This window comes from Ailuropoda melanoleuca, chromosome 3, assembly GCF_002007445.2.
Source record: "Ailuropoda melanoleuca isolate Jingjing chromosome 3, ASM200744v2, whole genome shotgun sequence".
Classification (NCBI taxonomy): Eukaryota; Metazoa; Chordata; class Mammalia; order Carnivora; family Ursidae; genus Ailuropoda; species Ailuropoda melanoleuca.
The window spans coordinates 54,491,098-54,514,734 of record NC_048220.1 but is presented as its reverse complement, the minus strand read 5'-3'; the positions used below and the strand labels follow the sequence as shown (position 1 = coordinate 54,514,734).

General features: G+C 36.7%; 1 protein-coding gene across 10 annotated transcripts in view; it reads right to left on the bottom strand.

Moving 5' to 3' along the window:
• Positions 1 to 23,637, bottom strand: part of TENT2 (terminal nucleotidyltransferase 2) — a 73,055-nt gene that overhangs the window by 24,052 nt on the left and 25,366 nt on the right. For 9 of the 10 annotated variants that reach the window (XM_019796380.2, XM_011220974.3, XM_034656431.1 and 6 more), the window contains 6 exons: positions 22,885 to 22,999; positions 22,704 to 22,795; positions 20,865 to 20,943; positions 19,078 to 19,147; positions 4,389 to 4,465; positions 3,886 to 4,014 (listed from right to left, as the gene is read on the bottom strand). In XM_019796380.2, coding sequence (XP_019651939.1) covers positions 3,886 to 4,014; positions 4,389 to 4,465; positions 19,078 to 19,147; positions 20,865 to 20,943; positions 22,704 to 22,795; positions 22,885 to 22,999 — 562 coding nt within the window. The remainder of the gene's footprint in view (positions 1 to 3,885; positions 4,015 to 4,388; positions 4,466 to 19,077; positions 19,148 to 20,864; positions 20,944 to 22,703; positions 22,796 to 22,884; positions 23,000 to 23,637) is intronic. The other variant, XM_019796385.2, reaches the window with a different exon arrangement.

Below are 23,637 nucleotides of genomic sequence, written 5' to 3'. Positions count from 1 at the left end.
TAAAATTCCATGAAATGCTGGAATGTTCAGTGCGATTGAGGGGGAAAACTTATTACTTACCAGAACCATTCTTAGGAAGTAAAAATATTATTTCCCAGAGGCATTCAAATGCTCAAAATTCTAGAAGATCCTACAAATAAACTCAAGCCCCAGTTACTTTAATTCTAAAAGTCTTTATATTCATATAAAATTTTTACTGACTTTCTAATAAGAATTTTTGCTATAATACAGAAGTCAAACTAGAAAATTTTACTAGAAATTAGTTTACTTAATTAAAAACCTGAATTCCTTTCTCACTGAATACTCCTGGTAAAGTAAAATTATAATTTAAAAAATGATAAAGAAAAGGTTAAAGAGAATTAGAAAAAAAAATTGTATCTCATTCTAGAACCATAACTAGAATGCTAGAAGAGAAAAACAAATACTAACCACTGGATTAGGGTCTTTCAAAAGACAAAGAGCCTTTCTAAGCAATTTGAGGGGCATCCAGATGGCTCAGTCAGTTAAGCTCCGACTCTTGATTTCAGCTCAGGTCATGATCTCAAGGTCATGGGATCAAGCACCCCATGGGGCTCCACACAGAGCTTAAGATTCTCTCTAGCCATCCTGCTGCCTCTTCCCCACTCACACTTACTCTCAGATGTGCCTTCTCTGTCTCAAAATAAATAATATAAAAAATAGGTAAACAGAACTAAGCAATTTGGAAATTTTGGGGGGGGGGCAGGGATATCTTTCAGTAAATCCCTTGTCTGACAACCTTACAGATTTAAAAACACTAGTCACCTGTGAAAAGAAATAAAAGAAAACTCATTTATAGTAGAGTGAGGAAGCCCTGAAAGGGAATACAGTATACCTTGCATTCCCTAATAGGAAGAAGCTTACTTCACGCACCCCAGCAGGATGAAGGAAGAATTTTTCCTTGCCCAGCAACAGCCCAACCAATGAGAATCCACAGAATACAACCCCTTCCAGCTTCCTCCCTTTTCTCTAAAGGCAAGTCCCTGGCCTCCATTCTCTGGATCTGCCAATGGTTGGGTCACCAGTTTGCTTGTACTGAACTGAAATTCCTCTGCTATTCTTGAATAAACTCATTGTGCCAGTAAAAGAAAAAAAAAAAAAACTAGCTCTTTTGTTTTTCAAAGCCAACACATTAAGAGCAACTGGTGTACTGTGGCAGTTATTTATTAACACTATCCTCATAGTAACCTCAAAGCCTTCAGTAATTTTGCGAATGTTTATTTTACTCAAAGCAAAACACGTTCAGGAAGAATCTGGCTGTAACATCTATTTTTACTTCAAAATGCTAGACTTCAATCTTTTAAACTTCTCTCTCAAAAGCAAAATAAAACAAAGCTTAGTACTGCAGTATCTGATCAACTGACAATGCTTTCAGAATAACTACTCTGTTAAGATTTTATTTTGCTTACATTTCAGATGAGGACTTTCTGGTCAAGCCCCCACAAATTTATACATATAAATATTCCATTCTGATTCATCAAAAATTCAACCAAAAAGAAAGGCAAATCTTCAACACCACTAAGCAACAATTCTGAAATCAAGAACAATTTTAAAATGCCTGAGATAATTCTGGACCTGGTAACGTAGAAAATATTATATGAATATTCGTTCATATTATTATTTCTAACCAATTGATACTTTTGCCTTTTTATTAATTATTCATCTTAGAGTGCCATTAAAAACTCTTCTCATTAGGTTTTTTACCCCTTATACTTTCATCAGTCACCTTTCAAGATTACATAGTCTATTACTGCCTGTTGAAATTTATCCTAGAAAATGCTTTAATCTTTTTCAACCTTTCTACATAAAGAAGACTGTTCCCTTTCTCTATTCACGGCAAAAAAGATATTAAAAGCATTGAAGAAGTTAAATGAAACTTAAAGTCCATCCAATCCAACTATTCCTGTTACAGATAAGAATATTAAGACCAGAAAGGTAGAATAATTTGGCCAAAATCACAAACACTACTTCACTGTGGCATGACTGGAACTGCTCAATACATCTTTCAGACTCCTGTATGATTAAAAAAAAAAATGCAGCTACTTATTTCAATCTAATTTCTTCTAGTGAGGGGCAGCTTAAATTTATAATATAAATTAATATATTAATATATAAAGTATAATACAGTTATACTTCAGCTCTGCATAAGTAAAGGTCCTTTAACAAAGACCCAGAAGCAGTTGATGAGAGTGCCATTAATTACAAACCATCTCAGTATATGGGACCTTCTTTGTCAAAAATAAAATACATTTAACAAAATCTAAGCAAAATTTTAGCATGATTTCTGAACACTGCTAAAATACTAACATCTGAACTTTCAACTTGCTTACGAAACCACCTTGGGGAATTTGTGATTAAAGTACATTTTTCTTTTTTTTCCCCAAGATTTATTTATTTGAGAGAGAGAGAGAAAAAGAGAGAGAGAGAGTAGGGGGAGAGGGAGAAAATCTCAAGCAGACTCCCTGCCAAGCATAGAGCCTCACTGGGGGCTCAATCCCACGACCCTGAGATCATGACCTGAGCTGAAATCAAGAGTCCAACGCCAAACAGACTGAGCCACCCAGGCACCCATAAAGTACATTTTTCTAAAGAAGGCAATCAAATTAAAATTTCTAATTGTAACCCAAAAAAATGGAAGGAAAGGACACATATTATGAATGTTCATGCATGTTAAATGCTGTAGTCAAATCTAATTTTTAAATCACAACTAATGTCTATTCATTTTTTAGTTTTAGTTGATACTTAAAAAGTACATTTGACTAAACCTAAATAACTGTGATAAATTTCTGGCGCATAACTTTTCAAAATTTATAGACATATGAATATATATACAAACTCTAATACAGATACTATTTTTAAAATAAAATTGGCATCATGTTGTATATGAGAGTATATCATGGGTATTTTCTTATATCATTAAATATCCTAAAAGCATCATTTTTAATAGCTAACATTATAATTAATTCAATCATATCCCATTCTTAAAAACTTAGATTATTTCTAATCTTCTGTTATTTCAATAAACACCATGAAAATCAGCCTTATATATAAATTCATACATGCATCCCTGATTACTACCTTGGAATAAATTCCTAGAAATGCAAACGCTGAATAACACTGAGTCAAAGGATATGAACATAAATATTACAACACTGCTTTCTAAACTATGGAAATATGATTAACCCAGAACAGTTCAGACCCTAGACATCCTGATAAAGGGTCTTCTATTACGTTAACATCAAGTATTTCACCCAATCTCCATGCCAGCTCACAAGGAATAAAACTTCTTTCACCAAAAAGAAAATCCTGTCCCAAGTGAAAAATAAAAATATGATGAATGGTGCTTGAGCTTACATTTATAGACCTTCTGAACATGCATGTGCCTCAACATAATGGGTCCACAATACAGTGGTAAAAGTTCTTTGTATACAAAAGTTAATACTGAAAAACTGTCAAAAAATAAAAAACACAGTGAAACTTCCCTTATAATGTTTTCCAGGGAATAACATTTCTTCTTTTTTGGGGGGAGAGGGAGGGATGAGGTGGGCAGAGGGAGAAAGAGAGGGAGAACCTTAAGCTTGAGCCTTAAGTACTTTCCAAAAGTACTTAACGATCTCACAACCCTGACATCATGACCTGAGCTGAAATCAAGAGTCAGATGCTTAACTGAACCACCCAGGCACCCCCAGGGAATAATATTTCTAAAACATTTGTTCAAAGCAACAAATTAGGAAACATAGTTTTCTGGGCCTCAGAAAGAACTTTTTAAAATAATGCTGCCTGAAGACAGAGTCAACAGAGAAGACATCATAATGAAGTTTAACTGTGTTTTCATTTTAAAAATTGGGAAAAACACAAAATACTTACTTTGTAAATAGTGCAAAACCATCAATACAAGACTATAGCTGCTTAAAGTACCACGACTGGCATCATTTATCTCATGGTGACTCGCCCACTTCTTAATCACCAGTACTAACGGACGAACTCGATTTTCAACTGAAAGTAAAATTAAAACTTAAAAAAGGTAAGAAAATATTACGTTTTCTTTGAAAGCCTGTATCATTTCCGAACTATAACAACAAGAGCACTGCCTCCCTATTTATTAAACATTATGTTCAACATAAATGTTTCTTGCTTTTAGAAGGTATCTTAGTCACCTTTTAAAAATTATCAATTATTAAAATTTGTTTTATTGACCTATAACTTCAGTAGTATATAATTTTACCGTAGCAATATATTATACATATAATAAAAGACACTATGCATAAACATAATTAAAAAGATGTCAGTATTTATTACAAACATCCTTCAAAATGAATAAAGAATGAAGGATAGAGAACCTGATAATTATTTGGAAATAAAAAACTTACGGTATGCATAAGTTCTGAGAAGGAATGTGTTTCTTATTCCAACAATATTGTTTACATTCAAGTCGAATTCCACACAACTATGAAAAAGAAAAAAAAAAACATTATAGCTCAAGTGTTTTTAAACAAACTAACTCCCTAGTAACTAAATTAATATTCACCTATCCTATGATACAAAAATAGCATGAGCCCAAAGACCAAATACTTTAAAATGAGGCACTATACAAGTAAGAATAAATACATACTCAGTACATACGATTTAGTGTATATTAAAAATGTAAAACAAGATTACAGTTGCAAGATCCATAATGTACTACTAAAGCTCCAATTATCCTTAATAAAAGAAATTTTAAAATTTTGCAGTCCTTTCCAGATAAACAAAACTATGTGACCAAAAACATTTCTGACCAAGTTATTCCACTGAGTTATATATTCTCAACTAATTTGGAATTAAAGCATCATTTGCTTTAAAACAATAGAAATAATATGCCAAAGAAAGTATAGGTGAAAAAAAAATAGAAGGAGTCTATATATTAAAATCCCTCCAAAAAGGATAAGACATAAGTAAGATATAAATTATCATACCAAATTTAGCTACTGATATCTGGGAAGAACAAACACATAACAAAAGGGTTACTTCTTTGAAAGCAAAGATATCATGCAATTCACAATTTAGAAAATAGGGTAATAATGATGGGATCTACAAAGAAAGGCTAAATCAAAAATAAAAGGAAAGATTAATGAAAATTATATTATGAGGCCCAACTTGTTCTGCACACTGAGTTTTTCTACAAAAAGACTGCCTAAAATAAAAACAAAATTCCTTTCTACAAACTTTTAATTACAAAATTTGAAATTTACCAATTCAGAGTTTCTTGTTTTGGGAAATGAAATCTTATAATCTTTCAATTAACCACGCATATTATTAAAAATGGATAGTAGTATTAACACTTCAGATATATATATTTGCCTTTGGGAAACTTATAACAACAATGAAGATATATTTTTTAATTGTATCTGTGCAAGGCTAACATTGAAACCAGTTTGCACTTCTTCTATATAACTCAATAAAAAGGAAAAAACAGACGGAAACCAGTTTGCAATTAAAAACTTTTCCAAAAATATGATTTCAGAGCTTTAAAAATATCCACAGTACTTGCTTCGAATTCAACTTCTGGAAATACTAAAGTAATCCTATATATATATATATATATATATATGCGCTTGTCATCTCATTTACAAGCTGACTCTCTACACACACATAGAAGNGAATAAGTAAGTTAATCACAATATATTTATTCAATGAAATACTACTGAAAAGCCATTAAAACTGAAGTCAGAAAATAATAAATGATAAAAGCAAATACCATGACATATGGTTAAATAAAAAAGTATAATCTCAATTTTAATTTTAAAAACTCTTATGCATTCATATGCATAGAAGAGGGACTGAAAGTTTTACACCAAAATGTTAACATCACTTAAATCTTTGAGTGTTAGAAGTAGACTTTTTTTAATGGTCTATATAGAGACTATAAAATGGTGTTTATAAAGAACACTTAACAATGAAAAAAGTTTGTACAATAATCTTAAATAGAAAAAGAAATGCACCCAACACAGGAGCACCCAAATACTTAAGGCAGTTAATAACAAACATAAAGGAAATAATCAACAGTAATACAGTAATAGTGGGGGTCTTTAAAATCCCACTTACATCAATGGACAGATCATCCAAACAGAAAATAAACAAGGAAACAGTGGCTCTGAATGACACATTGGACCAGAGGGATTTACCAGATATATTCAGAACTTTCCATCCTAAAACAGCAGAATACACATTCTTTTCAAGTGCACACGGAACAGTCTCCAGAACAGATCACATATTAGGCAACAAAGCAAGTCTCAAGGAATTAAAAAAGATCGAAGTCATTCCAAGCATCTTTTCTGACCATGCTATGAAACTAGAAATCAACCACAAGAAAAAAATCTGGAAAGAGCACAAATAAATGGAGATTAAATAACATGCTACCAAACAATGAATGGGTCAACCCAAAAAATCAAAGAAGAAATCAAAAAATACATGGAGACAAATGAAAATGAAAACACAATGACCAAAAATGTTTATAAAGCAGCAAAAGTGGTTCTAAGGGGGAAGTTCATAGCAATATAGGCCAACCTCAAGAAGTAATAAAAGTCTCAAGTAAACAACCTAACCTTAACCCAAATGAGGTAGAAAAAGAAGAACAGGGGCGCCTGGGTGGCACAGCGGTTAAGCTTCTGCCTTCGGCTCAGGGCGTGATCCCGGCGTTATGGGATTGAGCCCCACATCAGGCTCCTCCGCTATGAGCCTGCTTCTTTCTCTCCCACTCCCCCTGCTTGTGTTCCCTCTCTCGCTGGCTGTCTCTATCTCTGTCAAATAAACAAATAAAATCTTAAAAAAAAAAAAAAAAGAAAAAGAAAAAGAAGAACAAAAACCCAAAACCACTAGAAGGAAGGAAATAATAAAGATTAGAACAGAAATAAATGACATAAAAACTCAAAAAAAAAAAAACAAACCCACAACAACAATAGAACAGATCAGTGAAACCAGGAACTAGCTCTTTGAAAAGATCAACAGAACTGATAAACTTTCAGCCAGACTCATCAAAAAAAAAAAAAAGAAAGAAAGAAAGAAAAGAAAAAGAAAACTCAAACAAAATCACAAATGAAAGAGGAGAAATAACAACCAACACCACAGAAATACAAGGGATTATAAGAGAATATTATGAAAAATTATATGCCAACGAATTGGGACAATTTAAAAGAAATGGATAAATTCCCAGAAACATATAACCTCCCCAAACTGAATCAGGAAGAAATAGAAAATTTGAACAGACTGATTACCAGCAATGAAATTAAATTAGTTATCAAAAAACTCCAAACAAATAAAAGTCCAGGACCAAAAGTCTTCACTGGTGAATTCTACCAAACATTCGAAAAAGAGTTAATATGTATTCTTCTCAAGCTATTCCAAAAACATAGAAATGGGAAACTTCCAAATTCATTCCATGAGTCCCATCATTACACTGATACCAAAACCAGATAAAAACACTACAAAAAAAGAGTACAGGCCAATATCTCTAATTAATATAGATGTAAAAATCCTCAACAAAATATTACCAAGCCAAATCCAACAATACATGAAAAAAATCATTCGTGACAATCAAGTGGGATTTATTTCTGGGATGCAAGTGTGGTGCTTGGCATTTGCAAATCAATCAGTGTGACACATCACATCCATAAGAGAAAGACTAAAAATCATACGATCATTTCAATAGATGCAGCAAAAGCACATAACAAAGTATAACATCCATTTTTGTTTAAAGATTTTATTTGACAGACAGAGACAATGAGAGAGGGAACACAAGCAGGGGGAGTAGGAGAGGGAGAAGCAGGTTTCCCGCTGAGCAGGGTGCCCGATGTGGGGCTCAATCCCAGGACCCATGACCTGAGCCGAAGGCAGACGCTTAACAACTGAGCCACCCAGGCGCCCCATAACATCCATTTATAATAAAAACTCTCAAAAAAGTAGGTTAAGAGGGGACATACCTCACCATTATAAAGGCCATATATTGAAAAACCCACAGCTAATATCATACTCAACAGTGAAAAATTGAGAGCTTTCCCCCTAAGAACAAAGACAAGGATGCCCACTCTCACCATCTGTATTTGACATACTATTGGAAGTCACAGCCACAGCAATCAGACAAGAAAAAGGCATAAAAGGCAACCAAATCGGTAAAGAAGTAAAACTTTCATTATTTGCAGGTGTCATGATACTATATACAGAAAACCCTGAAGACTCCATCAAAAACTAAACGAACTGATGGGGCGCCTGGGTGGCACAGCGGTTAAGCTTCTGCCTTCGGCTCAGGGCGTGATCCCGGCGTTCCGGGATCGAGCCCCACATCAGGCTCCTCCACTATGAGCCTGCTTCTTCCTCTCCCACTCCCCCCTGCTTGTGTTCCCTCTCTCGCTGGCTGTCTCTATCTCTGTCGAATAAATAAATAAAATCTTTAAAAAAAAAAAAACTAAACTAAACGAACTGATAAATGAATTCAGTTACGGTTGCAGGATACAAAATCAGTGTACAGAAGTCCATTGTGTTTCTATACACTAACAAGGAAGCAACAAAAAGAGAAATTAAGAAAGCAATCCCATTTACAATTGCACAAAAAGAATAAAATACCTATGAATAAACTTAACCAAGGAGGCAAAAGACTCATACTCTAAAAACTATAAAACACTGATGAAAGAAACTGAAGACAATACAAATAAATAGAAAGATACTCCATGCTCATGGACTGGAAGAACAAATATTGTTAAAAGTCCATACTACCCAAAGCAATCTATCTACAGATCTAATGAAATCCCTATCAAAATACCAACAACATTTTTCACACAACTAGAACAAATAATCCTAAAATTTGTATGAAACTACAAAAGACCCCAAATAGCCAAAACAGTCTTGAAAAAGAAAAACAAAGCCAGAGGTATCACAATTCCAGATTTCAAATTATATTGCAAAGTTGTAGATACCAAAACAGTCTGGTACTGCCACACAATAGACACGCAGATCAATGGAACAGAGAGCCCAGAAACAAACCCATGATTATGTGGTCAATAAACCTTCAACAAAAGAGGCAAGAATATGGAATGAAATAAAGACAGTCTCTTCAACAAATGGTGTTGGGAAAACTGAACAGCTACATGCAAAAAAATGAAACTGGACCACTTTCTTACACCATACACACAAACTCAAAATAGATTAAAGACCTAAATGTGAGACCTACAACCATAAAAATCCTAGAAGAGAGCACAAGCAGTCATTTCTCTCACATCAGCCAAAGCAACATTTTTCTTCATGTGTCTCCTGAGACAAAGAAAATAAAGGCAAAAATAAACCACATCAAAATAAAAAGCTTCTGCGCAGTGAGGAAACAATCAACAAAACTAAAACAACCTACTAAATGGGGGAAATTTACCAATGACAAACTTATACAACTCAACACCCAAAAAACAAAATTCAATTAGAAAAAAAAAAATGGGCAGAAGACATGAACAGACATTTCTCCAAAGACATACAGATGGCCAACAGACACATGAAAAGATGCTCAACATCACTCATCATCACGGAAATGCAAATCAACTACAATGAGATATTACCTCACACCTGTCAGAATAGCTAACATCAAAAAACACAGGAAACAGTAAGTGCTGGCAAGGAGGTGGAGAAAAAAAAACCCTTGTGCCCTGTTGGTGGAAATGCAAACTGAAGCAGCCACTCCAGAAAACAGTACAGAAGTTCCTCAAAAAATTAAAAATAGGACTACCCCATAATCGTCATCACATTACTGGATATTTACCCAAAGAATACAAAAACACTAATTTGAAAGGATATATGCACCCCAATATTAACTGTAGCATTATTTACAATAGCCAGGTTTGGAAGCAACCCAAATTTCCAAGAGATGAATGGATAAGGATATGAGATAGATAAACACATAAACACACACACACACACACACACACACACACACACACACACACACTGGAATATTACTCAACCATAAAAAAAATCTTACCATTTGCAACAACATGGATGGAGCTACTAGAATATACTACTACTAAATGAACTAAGTCAGTCAGAGAAAGACAAGGACATACCATATGATTTCACTCACGTGGAATAAAAAAACCAAACAAATAAATGAACAAAGGAAAAACAAATGAGAGAGACAAACCAGGAGACACATTCTTATCTACAGAGAACAAACAGATGGTTACCAGAGAGGAGACAGGTAGGGGAATGGGTGAAATAGGTGATGGGGATTAAAGACTACACTTATTATGATGACCACTGAGTAATGCACAGAACTGTTGAATCACTATACTGTACATTTAAAACTAATATAACTGTATGTTAACAATACTGAAATTAAAATTAAAACTTAAAAAAAAAAAAAAGACAAGACGGGGGTGCCTGGTTGACTCAGTTGGTTAAGCATCCAACTCTCCATCTCAGCTCAGGTCTTGATCTTAGGGTTGTGAGTTCAAGCCCCACACTGGGCTCCACACTAGGTGTGGAGCCTACTTAAAAAAAAAATTTTTTTAATTAAAAAATCTAAAAAACTACAAAAAAGGAATAAAATTTTTATATAATTACAACTACAACCATATATTTTTTAAATGATTATAATAAGCTAATAGTTTTATTTATGTTTAGTTTATCTCCCTATAAAGTGCTTTAGAAAACTCTACCATTATTTATTTGGTAAAAATTCAATAAATATTTATAGATTGGAAGGATATTTGGATGAATGGAAGGGAAGACATGAGCCAGGCATATATCTAAGAATTTGTTTAAAATATATATATTCAGGGGCGCCTGGGTGGCACAGCAGTTAAGCGTCTGCCTTCGGCTCAGGGCGTGATTCCGGCGTTATGGGATCGAGCCCCACATCAGGCTCCTCTGCTGTGAGCCTGCTTCTTCCTCTCCCACTCCCCCTGCTTGTGTTCCCTCTCTCACTGGCTGTCTCTATCTCTGTCAAATAAATAAATAAAATCTTTAAAAAAAATAAAATAAAATAAAATAAAATATACATATTCAGTCAATTCTAATTATTGGCAGTAATTATGTTCTATAACGTCACTGTAAACATTGAATTAGTGAATATGAAACCACTGTTCCTAGGGGAAACAAAGGGTTAGGTTTCCACAAGTCTTCAGTCAAAACATTTTCATCAATCAATCAAAATGTAACTTTTTTTTATGTGTTTTCATTTAAAGACAACTTGTTCACTGACGATGAACTCATGGCCAAGCGCCCTGTAATGCCTGAACAAAGCATATCTAATATATATATTTCCTCCATAAGGCACATCACAGCTCTGTACACAGATACAACAGACAGTAACTCAGCCCTATGCCAGGGGGCCATTTTAAACAGCAAAGGCACTCATAAAAAGCACCAAAATGTAAAAAACATGGCACTAACTGGATTGTGAAAAGAGAAATTGTTTACACTGTAAGAGGTGAAACAAAAAGGCAGAGCACATTGTTTAACCTCAATTAGGAACCTGTGCATTGACTGACTCAGAATGTTCTCCACTCTGCACATGTCTACAAATAACCATGAAAGTGCTACAAGTATTAATTTGGAGGGTTACAAAATAAATTTCATCAAGTAGGCAAATTCGTAAGAATCGATGAATAATGGGGATCAAATATGTATATATTTGCACTTATATATATATTTTTTTAACTTTAGTTTTTCTGGGGTTTTTTTATTTGACAGAGATAGACAGCCAGCGAGAGAGGGAACACAAGCAGGGGGAGTGGGAGAGGAAGAAACAGGCTCCCCAGAGGAGCCCGATGTGGGACTCGATCCGGAACACCAGGATCACGCCCTGAGCCCAAGGCAGATGCCTAACGACTGCGCCACCCAGGCGTCCCTGCACTTATATTTATGTAAACAATTTCAGTATCACTTTTATAAAACTAGACTAGAAAACCTAATTTATCACAATCCTATCTATTCTTTAGAAAACAACAAATCTTGTTTAACCAATGAAATAGTCAACACCTATTTACATTTTATACTCAGATATTACATAAAAGATCCAATCCCAATGCCCATTAAGAATTTCAGAACCGAAGACTGGAGGTTAAGATGGCGGAGGAGTAGGGGACCCCTTTTTCAGCCGGTCCCCTGAGTTGAGCTGGATAGGTACCAGACCAGCAGGAATATCCACGGAATCAGCCTGAGACGCAGGAAGATACATCTGGATCTCTACAAATGAACATCTCCAGCGCTGAGTATCGAGGTACGAAGCGGGGAGCCGTGAAACCGCGCACAGATATCCGAAGCTAAACAGAAGGGGGAGGGAGCCACCGGGTCAGGGCGCCGGGAAGCGGGAGCCACCTACAAGGGGGAGCGAAAAGACCGCGGACCCGCACGCTTGAGACAGCAGGCTGAGAAGGGAGCTCCGCGAGCGTCCGCGGGGCGGCTGGTGGCTGGAGGGCCACCTGCACGGGGGAGCAGGCGGACTCGCGGTCAGCCCGCGAGACAACAGACTTAGAACGCGAGCTCCAGGAGCGCGCGCGCAGGGCGGCTGGCGGGCCACCTGCACCGGGGAGCGGGCGGACCGCGGACCCGCACTCTGGAAACGGCAGACTGAGTCCGTGAGCCGGGAGCGTGCACCACCAAGCATCTCACGGAGCTCCGGAGCTCCGGTGTGCTCACTGGATCGAGGCTGAGACCGGGAGCTCCGGGAGCGTCCGCGGGGCGGCTGGCGGCTGGAGGGCCACCTGCACGGGGGAGCAGGCGGACTCGCGGTCAGCACCCGTGAGACACCAGACTGAGACGGGGAGCTCCGGGAGCCCGCGCGGGGCGGCTGGCGGCTGGCGGGGTTGGAAACACAAAGGACAGAGACGTGCCGGCCCTGGAAGTGAGGGCTGGGACGCCGGGTGTGGGGCGCACAGCCCGGGATGCTGCAGGGTTGAGCAGCACCAACAGAAACAGAGTTAAAGTGGCCAGAACATCAGTGGAGAACGATCCGCGATCCCTCTGTTCTGAGACAGAGGCTGAATTTCAGCCGCTGCTGCTCTCTCAGAAGAGGCATAGCAAACCGCCAGGGAAAGCCGCCAGAGAACAAAAGCCCGGAAATACCGGCTCACAGGGTGCCCATCCCCATCCCCCCTCGCAAGGGACACAGAGACTCTACCCAAACAGGGTTTTCTGAGTACCGGCAGGCAGGCCCCTCCCCCAGAAGGCAGGCTGAAAAATCAAGAAGCCCACAACCCGGAGCGCCTGAGTGGCGCAGTCACCAAGCACCTGTCTTCGGATTAGGGTGTGATCACAACGCTCCGTAAGGAGTCCTTCATCGGGCTTCTCCACCGGGAACCTGCTTCTTCCTCTCCCACTCCTCTGCTTGGGTTCCCTTTCTTGCTGACTGTCTCTCTCTCTCTCAAATAAATAAATAAACTCTTTAAGGAAGAAGCCCACATCCCTAAGATCTCTATAAAACAAGGGCGCACGGCCTGGGTCCCAGTCAACACTTGGGCTCTGGACAACCCTGCAATCTCTCTTCATCAGAATGACGAGAAGGAGAAGTCCCCCCCAGCAAAGAAAAGATAATGAGTCTGTGGCCTCTGCCACAGAATTGGCCTCGGCCACAGAATTAATACATATGGATGTATCCCAATTATCAGAAATGGAATTCAGAGCAACAATGGTCAAGATGATGAGTAAACTTGAAAAAAGCATCAGAGAAAGCGTTGCTGAGAATATAGAATCCCTAAGGGCAGAAATGAGAGCGAATCTGACAGAAATTAAAAACTCAGTGGGCCAAATACAGTCAAAACTAGAGGCTCTGACGGCCAGGGTCACCGAGGCAGAGGAACGCGTTAGCGAATTGGAGGATGGGTTAGTAGAAGAAAAAACGAAAATAGAAGCTGGTCTTAAAAAAATCCACGCCCACGAATGTAGATTACGGGAGATTACTGACTCTATGAAACGATCCAATGTCAGAATCATCGGCATCCCTGAAGGGGTGGAGAAAAACAGAGGTCTAGAAGAGATATTTGAACAAATTGTAGCTGAAAACTTCCCTAATCTAGCAAGGGAAACAAGCATTCGTGTCCAAGAGGCAGAGAGGACCCCATCCAAGCTCAACCAGGACAAACCTACGCCACGGCATGTCATAGTGCAATTCGCAAATATTAGATCCAAGGATACAGTATTGAAAGCGGCCAGGGCAAAGAAATTTCTCACGTACCAAGGCAAAGGTATCAGGATTACGTCAGACCTGTCTACAGAGACCTGGAATGAGAGAAAGGCTTGGGGGGGCATTTTTAAAGCTCTTTCAGAGAAAAACATGCAGCCAAGGATCCTTTATCCAGCAAAGCTGTCATTCAGAATTGATGGAGAAATAAAGACGTTCCAAAATCGCCAATCATTAACCAATTTCGTAACCACGAAACCAGCCCTACAGGAGATATTAAGGGGGGCTCTATAAAGGTAAAAAGGCCCCAAGAGTGATACAGAGCAGCAAGTCACAACCGATACAAAGACTTTAAAGAGAAATGGCATCATTAAAATCATATCTGTCAATAATCTCTATCAATCTAAATGGCTTAAACTCTCCCATAAAACGCCACAGGGTTGCAGATTGGATAAAAAGACATGACCCATCCATTTGCTGTCTACAAGAGACTCATTTTGAACCCAAAGATGCATTCAGACTTAGAGTAAGGGGATGGAGTACCATCTTCCACGCAAATGGACCTCAAAAGAAAGCTGGAGTAGCAATTCTCATATCAGATAGACTGGATTTTAAACTAGAGGCCATAGAGAGAGATACAGAAGGGCACTATATTATTCTTAAAGGAAGTATTCAACAAGTGGATATGACAATTATTAATATATATGCCCCCAACAGGGGAGCAGCAAGATACACAAGCCAACTCTTAACCAAAATAAAGAGACATATAGATAAGAACACAGTAATAGTAGGGGACCTCAACACCCCACTATCAGAAATAGACAGAACACCCTGGCAAAAACTAAGCAAAGAATCAAAGGCTTTGAATGCCATACTCGACGAGTTGGACCTCATAGATATATATAGAACACTACACCCCAGAACCAAAGAATACTCATTCTATTCAAATGCCCATGGAACATTCTCAAGAATAGATCATGCTCTGGGACACAAAACAGGTCTCAGCCAATACCAAAAGATTGAAATTATCCCCTGCATATTCTCAGACCACAACGCTCTGAAATTGGAACTCAACCACAAGGAAAAACCTGGAAGAAACTCAAACACTTGGAGGCTAAGAACCATCCTGCTCAAGAATGACTCGATAAACCAGGAAATCAAAAAACAAATTAAACAATTTATGGAGACCAACGAGAATGAATACACAACGGTCCAAAACCTATGGGATACTGCAAAGGCAGTCCTAAGGGGGAAATACATAGCCATCCAAGCCTCACTCAAAAGAATAGAAAAATCTAAAATGCAGTTTCTATATTCTCACCTCAAGAAACTGGAACAGCAACAGAGGGACAGGCCTAACCCACTGACAAGGAAGGAGTTGACCAAGATTAGAGCAGAAATCAATGAATTAGAGACCAGAACCACAGTAGAGCAGATCAACAGGACTAGAAGCTGGTTCTTTGAGAGAATCCATAAAATTGATAGACCACTGGCAAAACTTGTCCAAAAACAAAGAGAAAGGACTGAGATTATTAAAATTATGACTGAAAAGGGAGAGGTCACGACCAGCACCATTGAAATTGCAAGGATTATTAGAAACTTTTATCAACAGCTATATGCCAAAAAACTAAACAATCTGGAAGAGATGGAGGCCTTCCTGGAAACCTATAAACTACCAAGACTGAAACAGGAAGAAATAGATTTCTTAAATAGGCCAATTAACTATGAAGAAATTGAGTCAGTGATAAACAACCTTCCAAATAATAAAACTCCAGGCCCAGACGGTTTTCCTGGGGAATTCTACCAAACATTCAAAGAAGAAATAATACCTATTCTCCTAAAGCTATTTCAAAAAATAGAAACAGAAGGAAAGCTACCAAACTCATTCTATGAGGCTAATATTACCTTGATCCCCAAACCAGGCAAAGACCCCCTCAAAAAGGAGAATTACAGACCGATTTCTCTAATGAATATGGATGCCAAAATCCTCAACAAGATCCTTGCTAATAGAATCCAACAGTACATTAAAAGGATTATCCATCATGACCAAGTGGGATTCATACCTGGGATGCAAGCATGGTTCAACACTCGCAAATCAATCAATGTGATACATCATATCAACAAGAAAAGACTCAAGAACCATATGATCCTCTCAATTGATGCAGAAAAAGCATTTGACAAAATACAGCATCCTTTCCTGATTAAAACCCTTCAGAGTGTAGGAATAGAGGGTACATTTCTCAATCTCATAAAAGCCATCTATGAAAAGCCTACTGCAAGCATTATTCTCAATGGGGAAAAGCTGGAAGCCTTTCCCTTAAGATCAGGAACACGACAAGGATGCCCACTCTCGCCACTATTATTCAACATAGTACTAGAAGTCCTTGCAACAGCAATCAGAAGACAAAAAGGGATCAAAGGTATCCAAATCGGCAAAGAAGAAGTCAAACTGTCTCTCTTTGCAGATGACATGATACTCTATATGGAAAACCCAAAGGAATCCACTCCCAAACTATTAGAAGTTATAGAACAATTCAGTAAGGTGGCAGGATACAAAATCAATGCCCAGAAATCAGTTGCATTTCTATACACGAATAACGAGACTGAAGAAAGAGAAATTAGGGAATCCATCCCATTTACAATAACACCAAAAACCATGCGTTACCTTGGAATTAACTTAACCAGAGACGTAAAGGACCTATATGCTAGAAACTATAGATCACTTTTGAAAGATATTGAGGAAGACATAAAAAGATGGAAAAATATTCCATGCTCATGGATTGGAAGAATTAACATAGTTAAAATGTCCATACTACCCAGAGCAATCTACACTTTCAATGCTATCCCGATCAAAATACCGAGGACATTTTTCAAAGAACTGGAACAAATAGTCCTTAAATTTGTATGGAACCAGAAAAGGCCCCGAATCTCCAAGGAACTGTTGAAAAGGAAAAACAAAGCTGGGGGCATCACAATGCCGGATTTCGAGCTGTACTACAAAGCTGTGATCACAAAGACAGCATGGTACTGGCACAAAAACAGACACATCGACCAATGGAACAGAATAGAGAACCCAGAAATGGACCCTCGGCTCTTTGGGCAACTAATCTTTGATAAAGCAGGAAAAAACATCCGGTGGAAAAAAGACAGTCTCTTCAATAAATGGTGCTGGGAAAATTGGACAGCTACATGCAAAAGAATGAAACTTGACCACTCTCTCACACCATACACAAAAATAAACTCCAAATGGATGAAAGACCTCAATGTGAGACAGGAATCCATCAAAATTCTAGAGGAGAACATAGGCAACAACTTCTATGACATCGGCCAGAGCAACCTTTTTCACGACACATCTCCAAAGGCAAGAGAAATAAAAGATAAAATGAACTTATGGGACTTTATCAGGATAAAGAGCTTCTGCACAGCCAAGGAAACAGTCAAAAAAACTAAGAGACAGCCCACGGAATGGGAGAATATATTTGCAAAGGACACCACAGATAAAGGACTGGTATCCAAGATCTACAAAGAACTTCTCAAACTCAATACACGAGAAACAAATAAACAAATCATAAAATGGGCAGAAGATATGAACAGACACTTTTCCAATGAAGACATACAAATGGCTAACAGACACATGAAAAAATGTTCAAAATCATTAGCCATCAGGGAAATTCAAATCAAAACCACACTGAGATACCACCTTACGCCAGTTAGAATGGCAAAGATAGACAAGGCAAGAAACAACAATTGTTGGAGAGGATGTGGAGAAAGGGGATCCCTCCTACATTGTTGGTGGGAATGCAAGTTGGTACAGCCACTCTGGAAAACAGTGTGGAGGTCCCTTAAAAAGTTAAAAATTGAACTACCCTATGACCCAGCCATTGCACTACTGGGTGTTTACCCCAAAGATACAGACGTAGTAAAGAGAAGGGCCATATGCACCCCAATGTTCATAGCTGCATTGTCCACAATAGCCAAATCATGGAAGGAGCCGAGATGCCCTTCAACAGATGACTGGATTAAGAAGCTGTGGTCCATATATACAATGGAATATTACTCAGCTATCAGAAAGAACGAATTCTCAACATTTGCTGCAACATGGACGGCACTGGAGGAGATAATGCTAAGTGAAATAAGTCAAGCAGAGAAAGACAATTATCATATGATTTCTCTCATCTATGGAACATAAGAACTAGGATGATCGGTAGGGGAAGAAAGGGATAAAGAAAAGGGGGGTAATCAGAAGGGGGAATGAAACATGAGAGACTATGGACTGTGAGAGACAAACTGAGGACTTCAGAGGGGAGGGGGTGGGGGAATGGGATAGACTGGTGATGGGTAGTAAGGAGGGCACGTATTGCATGGTGCACTGGGTGTTATACGCAAACTAATGAAGCATCAAACTTTACATCAGAATCAGGGGATGTACTGTATGGTGATTAACATAATATAATAAAATAAAAAACAAAAAACAAAAAAACAAAAAAAACAAAAAAAAAAAAAAGAATTTCAGAACCAAGGCTGGTAGAGTACACAGAGAGATGTAATTACATTTGTAACAATCCCTTGATAGAAAAACACATCAAATTACAAAATACACATCAAGTTTCATCAACTATGTTCTGAAGAGTGATTACATTTCCAAAAGGCAAGAGATCATTTAAAAATGTGAAATGTAAATATATACACATATTCTTTAAAATGGATAGTTTCAAACACTCAAAATGTCAAGCAGAATAACTAAGCACAGTTAGGCATAAAAAATTGCTCAGACTATTCCAAAAAATCATCTCAAAGACCAAATCAAGCAGTTCTAAAAACTGATGAAGCTATTACACTGTAGCATACATTTCTTCATTATCTGCATCAAAAGAACATCTAAAAATGATCTAAAGCAACTGAAACAAGAAAATTCAACAATTACTTGCCTGACTTTATCCCTGAACTTCACAATTGGCACTTTTGCTCGAATCAGCTGAGGTCTCTCAATGTAGCCAGCTGAAGGATAAAGGATAATATAAATACCTGTAAATGTTTCTCAAATTCATAGTGTTCCAATGCACATTTTTAAAAAACAGTATTTTACTAAACTAAAAACAATTTAAGAAAATAGTCCTTGATAAGAAAGCAAAGAAGGACATTATCACATTCTTCTAAGACTGAAACTTCCAATACCAGAGGGATTTATATTAAAATTCAGAAATGTCATCTAATATCTAATAATATTCATAAAGAAATTCATCACAGCATTATAAACATGAAAAATATCTAGGCTAACAGCAAGGGGATAGCTAAATTCTGGTATAGCACAAGGCAAAATATTATGGCAGCCATAAAAATCCTACTTATAAAGAGTCTTTAATGTGGAAAGGCCTACAACATAACACATGGAGCACTGATACATTTAAATAAATATGATCTCTAAATGGAAGAATATGCGTATTCATATTTTTATTCCAACAAACTTTAAAAATTTTTTTGAAAATAATACAAGTTCATTATAGAAAATTAGGAAAATACAGAAATATACAAAAAAAAAAAAACACCCTGCAAACTTTTCCCAAAGGAACAATTTCCTAATGCTATAACTAAAGAAAAGCATAACACCAGACTTAAAAATGAAACATTTTCCTGTTAAAATGACTTTACCACCAAAATCATAAAATATGTCAAGCTTCAAATAGAATTTGTGCAGGAATTCAATGAGGTATAATGAAAATAAGATTAAGAGTTAAAAGTGGTAAGTTCCAGGTACAGGTTCTGACAGCAACAAATTATACTCCTCAGGCAAATTACTAAAAGCACTGATCAACATTCTCCTTAACTATGAAAAATTACAATCAAAAATACCTTTGAATTAGATGATTTCTATCGTCCCTTCTGTTTTTAATATTTGATTATTCTAATAATAGCTATGGAAAATCCATTTAAGGTATGAATTACTCCTTTATTTTATAGACGTGAAAACTTAAGTCCAATAAAATAAATCACTTATTTCTCTCCAACAATAGATATTATTTGTCCAAGGCAATAACTTGTCACTTGACTTTGTATTTTCCAGGTCAAAGCCTGACACGTAGGAGTTATCTGTTAAATAAACGGACACAACTCTTTCCAACATCACACAAGTAGAGTGACTTCAACTGTCCACAATATTCTGTAGAAATTTAAAATAAATTATTTGAGATGGCTTAACATGTGGATTAAAATCTGCTTAGCTCACTTATTCAAGAATAAAATCTTATAATAAAATGGTTAAGTCAATAATTTTGCTTTTTGTTGGAGTAATTCATTTATGGGCTTCATGTTCAGTGATCCTATATTTAAAATGTGATGTCATAAACTACATGTCATTGCAAAACAGATGAAAATCTCATTTCCCCACATGAATACTTTATCTGTATCACTCTTTTGGCTTTTCACAGATACTTTGCACTATAGCTATTCATATTCAGGCTTTGGCTTTCCCTATTGAGAAAAAGAACTGAAGCTTATATATATTTGACTTCCCAGCGCGTGCAGTGGGATTACCTTACAAGTAAACTCAATAAAGAATTGCTATCTTTTTAATCAAGAGTTAAAAAGAATTCATTTGGAAAAAAAGGATCCATATTATACCTATCCTGACCAAACAATTCTTACCAGAAAACAAAGTGAGAGACATATTAAATAGTTATGTCAGATGACATAGGAACTTGAGGCATATGAGACTTACAAAGTCTAGTACAGAAGTGTTTATGGACTAAGGTGAGAATATGCCGTGCTTCAGTCTTCTGATTTACCTGAAAAAAACACTGAAAAGTTAAAAATAAAGTGTTTTTTCATTATCTTTCTAAATTTAGTGTTTTATTTTCTTAATGTTTCTCATCAAAGAGAAACCATACAAAGTAAACTTTTCTTTGGAGTTATTTTTCAATATACATTAAATTACATTATAGAAAACGTCAACTTTTATGCTGTCTTTCACATCAACATTCCTAAATCAATTCCTAATTATAAACTTAAGGCAAAATTTAAAAAATTTGTCATTTTTTTAAACTTTAGTATAAATGTACATAAAGCAATCTTCTCCTAGAAAAACATGGAGGGCACCTGGGTGGCTCATTGGTTAAACGTCTGCCTTCAGCTCAGGTCATGATCCCGGGGTCCTGGGACTGAGCCCTGCACCAGGCTCCCTGCTCAGTGAAGAGTCTGCTTCTTCCTCTAGCGCTACACTCCCCTCTGCTCCTGCTGTCTATTTCTCTCTCTCTCTCTCAAATAAATAAAATCTCAAAAAAAAAAAAAAAAAAAAAGACTAAAGAGCAAACAGAATTTTAACTTTCTGTAACATATTATACTTCCCTATCTAGATTGTGAGCTTCTTAAGGATAAGGTTCAAATCCATGGTGTCTCACTCTAAGTTCTGACATGATTCAAACATATGAACAAAAGAGGATTAGTGGGATGTGGCTGAGTAGAGCCTAACTTGAACTCTGACAGATTTAATTAAAACTCTAGTATTCTTCACTGCTTATTATTTCTGAGGCTTTTTTTCAAAGTTTTCCTTTACATGGTTTCAAAGCCTAGAAACGTGTCAGTTTCGTTCCTGGAATAAATATCTTTCTGCTTTGCAGTAACTAGAAGCCAATTTTGTTAATGAAATAATAAAATAATAAAAATATATATGATTCAGTAGATATGTTTTGGATTTTTAAAGAGGTGGAATGTAATAAGGTATATTAAAATTATTGTGAAATTAATCTTTGGTAATTCAGAAGAGACCTCAACATATTAAAAAGACTGCTTCAAGTTAGTTTCATGAACACCAATTGCTGTGGTATTAAGAACACACAAGAGTATCAGTTAACAGGAAATTCAAACAAACATAAAACTAAATAAAAAGATTTGGTTGCTAGATAAAAATAAAAAGAAACAAACCCAAAATAACACAGAAAAATATATTCAATCATAATAGTCTTTTTTTAAAAGTCAGTGAAATCCCTTTTTGTATTCCCAAAATAAGAACTCCAAAACCCATAGCATTTTCAAAGGGGAAAAAGGATTAAAAATAGAATCACTTATAATGCAAATGGAAAGGAAATATATCAAAATAATACACATACTCTTCTTGTTGCATCCTGGCAACATATCCAATCCAATGACATTTCAAAATAGAGGCAGAGCAAACATAATAAAGTCATCTTAACAACTTAAAAATAAATTAATGCTAAAATCCTGTCATGTGTATTTATTTGTGCATGTGCAGATGCCTTAAAAGAAAAGCAGCTTTTCCTGGCTTTCCCTGAATTACTATGAAGAGAGAATCCAAAGAACTAATTAAAACAAAACAAGTTTTTCCTTCAACAACTTTTTTTTTAGTAGGCTTCACACCCAGCACGGAACTCAAAGTGGGGCTCGAACTCACGACCCTAAGATCAAGACCTGAGCTGAGATCAAGAGTTGACGCTTAACCAACTGAGCAACCCAAGCCACCCCTCTTCAACAACTTTTACATGAAATTTCTTGAATGACTTAACATGAGAAGAACACTTGCAATAAATGTTTCATTACTTACTGGTTCTTCTTTAACAACTAGGCATAAATCACCATCACTGCTCCGGGTACCAAATCCATTTAAAGAGGACCCAACCAGAAAAAGTCTGCTTTCTAGAGAAACAGAATGGAATTATAAGGTATTATTTAAAATTTAAAGTAAGAATGCTTATACAAAGGGCATGCAAAATAGGGAAACATACGTGGAAATAACAGCTGAATTTCTCTCTGCAGCTGTGTTCGACACAGTTCTTTCTTCTTTAAATCACTTACTTGCTGCTGACATGCTTCAAATAACTCCAGTATCTGCTGACTCAACTTGAATCCACCGCAAAAAAAGTAAAAATTTTGTTCAGAAATATAAAAGTAATTACCATACTAAGAAGTGTAAAACAACACTACCAACGGTATTTTAAAAATGAGTATTTATCTCCTTAACGCTTTCCAAAACTACTGTCACTCAATAGTTACTTAACAACTGAAATAGTTACTAACTTTTCCAAAGTACAGTATCATTGATAAGTCACAGAAAAGTACAGTTGGTCACAGAAAATTCTTAATGAGTGCAACCCATGGGACAGGAAACTACAACCTTCACTTGCTGCCTGTTTTTGGAAGGCACATAAGCTAAGAATGGTTTTTACATTTTTTCAGGGTTATAAAAACAAACAAGTAAAGATATGCAACAGAAACATATAAGTGGCAAAGTCTAAAATATTTACTATCTGTCCCTTTAAAAAAGAAGTCTGCCCCACCCAATATTCATACTACCAATAACAAATATTAACAAACTTTAGGAGAAAAGCCCCTGGTTGTCCTTGCCCATGCAAACCGTCCTCCTTCCCCATTTTTACAATACTGGCCCGAACCCTGTCTTCTTGTTGCCATCTATAGATAGATCTCCTTGTTCACCTAACTATCTGGTTCACACTTTCCCCTCCAACCCCACTCTTACC